This window comes from Planococcus citri, chromosome 1, assembly GCF_950023065.1.
Source record: "Planococcus citri chromosome 1, ihPlaCitr1.1, whole genome shotgun sequence".
Taxonomy (NCBI): domain Eukaryota; kingdom Metazoa; phylum Arthropoda; class Insecta; order Hemiptera; family Pseudococcidae; genus Planococcus; species Planococcus citri.
In genome coordinates, this window is record NC_088677.1 from 52,402,821 (window position 1) to 52,409,538 (window position 6,718).

General features: G+C 34.1%; 1 protein-coding gene across 2 annotated transcripts; it reads right to left on the reverse strand.

The window, feature by feature from the left end:
- Window positions 1-2,736: 2,736 nt before the first annotated feature.
- Window positions 2,737-5,490, reverse strand: LOC135832673 (proton-coupled amino acid transporter-like protein CG1139). 2 transcript variants are annotated; one of them, XM_065346059.1, is made up of 2 exons: window positions 5,257-5,490; window positions 2,737-4,496 (listed from the first exon to the last, which is right to left on the reverse strand). In XM_065346059.1, exon 2 carries the CDS (start codon window positions 4,250-4,252, stop codon window positions 2,894-2,896), a length of 1,359 nt encoding a protein of 452 aa, XP_065202131.1. In that variant the 5' UTR covers window positions 4,253-4,496; window positions 5,257-5,490; the 3' UTR covers window positions 2,737-2,893. The 2 variants fall into 2 exon arrangements, with proteins under 2 accessions (XP_065202131.1, XP_065202132.1); XM_065346060.1 differs by lacking the exon at window positions 5,257-5,490 and adding an exon at window positions 4,580-4,735.
- Between the last annotated feature and the right edge of the window lie 1,228 nt (window positions 5,491-6,718).

The following is a 6,718-nucleotide window of genomic DNA, read 5'->3' on the forward strand; positions in this document are numbered from 1 at the left end:
AACAGAGTCGTGTGAAAAAGGAAAATGCATATCACGTACTACGCAAAAGTTGCTTTATGTATTTGTCAGCTCGTCTGAGAGCGCGATTTTCTCACAACGGGATTTATTTCTGCGTATTTATAATTGAAACAACTTTGGTGACAATTTTAGCCATTTTTGCGACGTTTTAAGCAGCTTTTGTAACGATTAATTTGATTTTTACTCATATGTTTATGTGTACGATTTTGATACTATTTTTTTTTAATTTTTGATATTCCAATGAATGATTGAAAGCCAGCAATACGTTAATTTTTTAAAGATGCATTGCATTGTCTCCAAATTAGGGCCCTAGTGGCCCCAGTTGATTATCAAGTCATGTTAATGTTTTATTTACTTTTTCTAATCGAGATTTCTTGACGGTTCAACCACTTCCATGTCACTTTGAGTGACTCGTGTATGGCGTATGGTCTGAATAAATTCTTTCTTATGGAAATTTTTTCGACGACGTATATTTTCACTTCACTGTTATAGTTTTATCAATTTTTGCATTGTTTTCCACAATTATTGTGACAGTGTAAATTGCATTTGCAATAGAAACAGTAGTGGGATCTTTCATAAAGCACTTCACTCCTGGTATTCAGAACAAGTTACCACGCGTGTTTTTAAAAATTTTTTTTAGGAGCATCGATCATTCGTCGTAGTAAAATTGATCAGAAAAGATATTTTGCGTCGGAATTGGTATCATTTCTGAAAGATTTAATGGAAGAATTACAGGCCTGTAGAAACGCCCGGGGAGGTTTTCTGAATTTAACAGTAGAATTATAATCGTAATACAACAAAAACTTACTTGACGTCAGAAAAACATTTCTGTGACGTGAATTTTGTTTTGTTTTATTATATGAATGTTCTTCTTCCTGGTTTTCAGTATGTCAATAGAAAGTTTCAAATTTGCGTAGGTTGTTTGAGCGAGTAAATTAATTTTCTAGCGAAAAGAAGGGGAAAAAATGCGAAGAAAATTAAATTTTTCATTCTTCAATTATATTTTTAAAAGGTGGTGTTTTAATTATTGTTGTTTGACGTTTAATTACCTACGTTCGGGTTTAAGTTTACTGTAGAGAAACATCCTCTTGTAAAAGTATACGGTTTGTTTTTCACAGGATGTAGGTATACCTAACGTGATTAATTAATAAAGTGATATTATAGTCAATAGTACTAATCGGAAAAAATTGAAAATGAAAGTGTATATGTGCTTCGTATACTGTAATTTTCAATCATTCTGTTTTCTGAGAAGCAATATTGAGTTTAGAGCACAAAACGAGGGACTATCTACTAATAGATTTTCAACTTGAAGTAAAGGTACATATTATCGCATCCTTGTGAACAAACTATTCAAGTTGAACTTTCCCAAGTCAATTCAAAATGTTTCATTTTCAATAATAAAGCTTTAGTAAGAAAAAAATCAAGCTTTATTTACAAGACATTTAGTGCCTTTAATTTAGTTTCTGTTGCTTTTTTCATAAAACCTTTGATTTTTATCAAGAATGAATTTTTTGTTGTGAAAAAAAATGTAGGTAAAAATAATTTTTTGTTGTGGTTAAGTAATCGATTTTCGTTGAATTTTCTATATTTCATTCAGAGTATCTCAAACACGTTCGGGAATGAAAATTAATCTTTTCGTACCTGCTGGTGAAAAATTTTTCATCCTACAATAAATTTTGCTTAAATATCTCTATTTTTTTTTTTTTTTTGTGGGATCCTCAAATTTTCTCCAAATTTGATTTTTTCTGTTGAAAAAATGAATTGAAATTGAAAAAGAATGACAATTTTTACTGAAAATCTATCTTCAGAAAAAATCAATAAAGGAGGCTTCCCAATCGGTAGAAAAATTTCTGAACCGACAGATCTGAATCGAAAGGGCATGCAAAAATACATCACCAGCCAAAATTTCAGATGCTTTTAAGTACATTTTTTGATTTTTGGTGGCTTTATTGAAAATCAAATTTAAACCATAATTCCAAAAAAATCAAGATTTCATCATTAACTCAGCGCATATTTCAATTTGAGTATATAGTTGATTTCAATTGGGGGGGGGGGCATATAGTCGAAAACAGGATACACGCCACATTTTACGAGTAGCTTTCTTGGTCAAGAAATTTTCATTTTTTTTGCCTTTTTACCTCGAATTAGATTTTTAAAAATTCACCAAAAATCGAAAAAATGCACTTGGAAATTTTGACCGGAGATGTATTTTTTGCATGCTTTTGATATAGCTTTGACCAGTTCAACAGTTTTCTACTAGTTGGGATACCTTTCTTGTAACGGTTTTATGAGAAGAATAAATTGAGAGAAATAGAATTTTAGAACTTCTATATGTATCTGAATGAAGGGATCACTTTTTTTCTCTGAGGGTTTATTTTTGAGGTACACATTTCGAACTAGAATTGGAAAGTTCAACGTTATTGAATTATGCATAATGTTTTAGTGTATGCACTATACAGACACCCTCTGTAGTAAGATCATTGAAGAAATGTCTAAGGTGCGGGGGAGATGCACATTTCTGGAGAAATTCCAAAAATCCGTTCGCGTTGGTTTTTTGACTAATTAAGTACAATAATTAAATCTCTTCGATAGATGTCCAAAATCATAATTAGAATGATCTAGCTCATTTTAAAACATAATTTTGTCTCGGATCCAGTTATTCAGCAGTTTCTTAAGGTTGGATAACATCAACTTGCTTAACGTACAGCATAAGAACCGAAATAAAAAACATATTTTTTGAAAGCCACGAAAGCGTTCATCATAAATATTTTTATTTACATTTATCTTCTAAAAAATTATATTAAGACGAAGAGAATAAAATTTACATTCGAGCTTAGACGAGCTTTTGAGCTTCAGACTGGGTATCCGTATCACATTAACTCCCTTGATCTCCTTCCACAATATCATTAAGGCTTTGATACATACCGCAGATAAATAATAAAATTCCGAACGCGAAAATCAGCGTGCTTTTGATGAGAATGATCCTGAATTTTTTTTCATTCTCCCACGACATGAGAATATGGACGACGGATGGTATCATGACGCTATCAAAGACTGCGCACACTAGTCCGCATATTTCGGTAAAAAGACTCAATTTGGGTAAAATAATGATAACGGAGAATAGTACCAAGTTGATGACGATACGCGTGGTGATCACATTCATACGTATTTTGTTCTTGACCCATTCGTTCCAGACGATGTTGAATATAACGAAATAACATACTGGGTAGGTTAATAATATGGCGATGCAGTAAACCACTATCATGGCGTGAGTAACTGGTCCATGGGGTAGATTCAGCGTCATCGTATCTTTGATTTTACTTCCATACGTGGTGTAACCGAAGAAACCGAATACTATATTGATTGCGGTTATGATGATCATGGCGGCGTTAAAAGCTCCAAACTTCGAGTCGAATTTCTCGGGATTTTTCATGTCGTACTTCAATGGTAAAGCTATGCCGGTGAAGTTCAACGTGAAGAATATTATGGCTAGGAAATCTGGTATGTTGTACACAGCGTTGAGAGCCCGAAAATTGACGTTTTTCAATCGGTGATCAGTGCAAGAAGTCCAGATGACGTAGGCGATAAATAGTACGTCGATTATGGTCGCTAGCAAACTCAAAATGGTCAGTTTCAAATTCGAACTTAGCGTGATCAACGTGCAGGGTAGGATAAGTATTATGACGATTATCCTCAAATCAGTGTCGCTTTCGAGGTACCAATCTGAGATGAATTTTATGTTTTTACATACGAATACGACGCTAAAAGAGAGCTCTCCGGCCCAACTAACGACGAATAAAATATTCATCAACGTGTAAGTGTACACCGTCAGCGAACGTATTCTAGGAGGGCCGTATTGAAAAGCATATCTGACTATTTCGGCGTACGTTATGGTGTCTTTTTTGTTCTTTCTACACAAGATGGTCGATGAGTCTAATAGTATTTGAACATTATAAAAGTAAAATAAGCTGATAAGTATAATACCAATGGTAGCCGGTATGTAGCCTACCATATTAAAAGCGCTCGGAATTATGAATACGGTTGGTCCGATCGAAAGAGCCAGCATGTGGAAGATGGTCGTCGAAATAGATGCTTGAGGGTGTTCGCCGTTTCCACCGTCGTCTTTAATATGTAATGTGATCTCTTCGCTTGCATTGCTGTTGTTGCTGCTGTGCGTCGATGTGGATAGCGAATTCATAGTGCAGTTTTTACTCGTATTTTCGTTTTCGGCCATTGTTTCGGATGGTTTAGGTTAATTTTTCACGTCGTCTTCATGATGACGAGACGACAACGAACATCCAATGGTTAGGTTACACGTTCCATATTTTTGCGTTCAAAATGAGAAACATCGACGCACCAACGTTCATATTTGTTGAATAAAAACAGCGCTACGTAATTTTGTTAAAATACCACCAAGTTATCGAAAAACGCACGCTTGAAACCGCAGCTGACTCACGTTCAGGTGGTCGAATCGTTTACTGAAAAAAAAAAAGTGCAGATAGACCGTACTATACAAACAATTGCTAATCTAATCAACTGTTGCCTAAGTTATGTAATATACCTCCAGGTTTGGGTTTCTTGATAATGAAAGTGACATATTAATTAGCTTTACTGGAAAATAAGACCCTAAAAAGATTGAAAACACTGAAACTTTTTAGAGCATATTTGAATTGATGTGAGATTAGTCCTTACAAGGCTACCTATCGTGACTCAGGATTCTGGTTTGACTTCGATGAATGACCCGCGACCTTATTTTCAAACCTACTTTGTTTTTTATCATCAAGTGACCATTCGTATTTGTGAAATTATTTGTCAAACGTAGTTTTATCACCTTTTAACAAGTTTGGTATGGTTTACGCGCTCACGTGTCGAAATTTTTAGGATATTATGTGTTCTTACATAGTAAATGAATTTTCACGTTATCAGTAGAACCCCGGGTTATTCGAAAAGTTTCATTGAAATCCGAAACCGAATGTATTTTTTTGCAAGTTGAAATCGATTGATTTTCATAAAATTTCACACGTGCAGGTTGGTAGGTAGGTAGCTGGGTGAAAATAAGTGAATAGGTATTACGAAAATAGTCCATAAGTCTAACCATAAGTACCTACATACATCAGTAATGAGTGGAGGAGATGGATTTTCCAACTGTCAGAATCTACATACATATTTCCTCATTTCGAGCCATAAAATATATTTATTCGCGGTATGAAAAACATAAATAAAGCGATATCAACTTACTTCAACTGCGAATACCAAACTATTAACGCTTCGCTGACTGCTACGACCCTGCAAAAATGTACACGATTTGAAAATTTTCTTCCGACTTTAGGTACTTTGTAATCTTCTTCTCTTTTTCTTTAGTATTTTTGTTACTTTATTGGCCGAACGTTCGAGCGAGATCAATCAAACTTTATCTGAGGGTAATCTATCCACGTTCCGATATCTGCCATTTCGATGTTGCCAAACTACACGGTTAGGTTTTCAAATTAACTTAAATACATCGAAATTCCTCGTTTGATTAGATTAAGAGGGGAAAAAAGAAAAAATACCAAAATTAGTCGAATCGAGATAATTTATCTCGATCGGAGGAGTTTATTAATTAAAGAGTTTTCCAACTGTTATTAATCCAAACGTTGATTGAAGAGCGATGGTAATAAATAGGTCGATTGCTCGAATCTATGAAATCGTTTGAAATTTGCCCTATAGATGAGCATTGCGATAAAATTTCGAGAAGGCTAAAAATTTTTGGGTTTGATGAATTTGCAAGTATTAGGAATACCTACAGGTGATTTTTTTCCCAAAATTTTGAAAGATTGGAAGTAAATTTATGAAAATGTTCGTAACGGGCTTAAGAAATTTAGATTTGCTATGTCGTACTGTATAATGTGCATTGGGAATTCTTCAGTATCCGTCATTTGTCTTATGTGAAACAAGAATTTAAAGTTCATCAATATTGTACTTGACAAAATTCCGAACATACTTATCTCTTCATTTTGAATGACCTTGTTTTGTTTTCATTGTGATTTTTTTGGTGTGAAAATTCATTTCTAACTTTATAATATAGGTACTTACCTTGCCTTGAAAGTTCAATTCCAAAATGATTTGGTTTCCTATCAATTTCTCAATTTTTTTGTGTACCTCCCTGGTTTACGTCTCCATTTTTTTGACCACTCATGATCCAAATTGTGTGCGTTTGGGAATTTATGGTTCCTCCCATTCTTTAATAAAATTTTCTGAGGGACTTTTATCATTTTCTTGATTGTCGATTAGGTGTCTACTTTTTTCAATATCTTTCATACATATAGGGCAAGAGAATGATACATGAAATGAGCGAAAGGTTGGGAAAATTCTCATCAGATGGGACTTTTTTATAAAATGTGTAGGATACCGCCCTTAACAACATACTACAAGTCCTCATCGCTGGAGGGTGACCTAACCTCTAGAGGGGTGTGGGACCACCCCCGATTTCAGTTTTTCGAGGTTTTCTCCATTAATATGGCCTCTACACAAAAAGTAGTTGTACTAAAAATAATTTACATAAAATTTCCTATAAAAAATGTTCCATGCAAAATTTACATAGGACGCCCTCTTCTCTCCCAAAACCACACTCAAGTTCAATGATTTTTTATGAAAAGCAATTTTGTTAGGGAACTACAATGAAATTTGGTTTTCCACAGAATTGTGTTTATTGTTATGTTAT

Coding starts and splice junctions, on each gene's coding strand:
- LOC135832673 (XM_065346059.1), bottom strand. CDS start 4,252: ATGGCCGAAAACGAAAATACGAGTAAAAACTGCACTATGAATTCGCTA.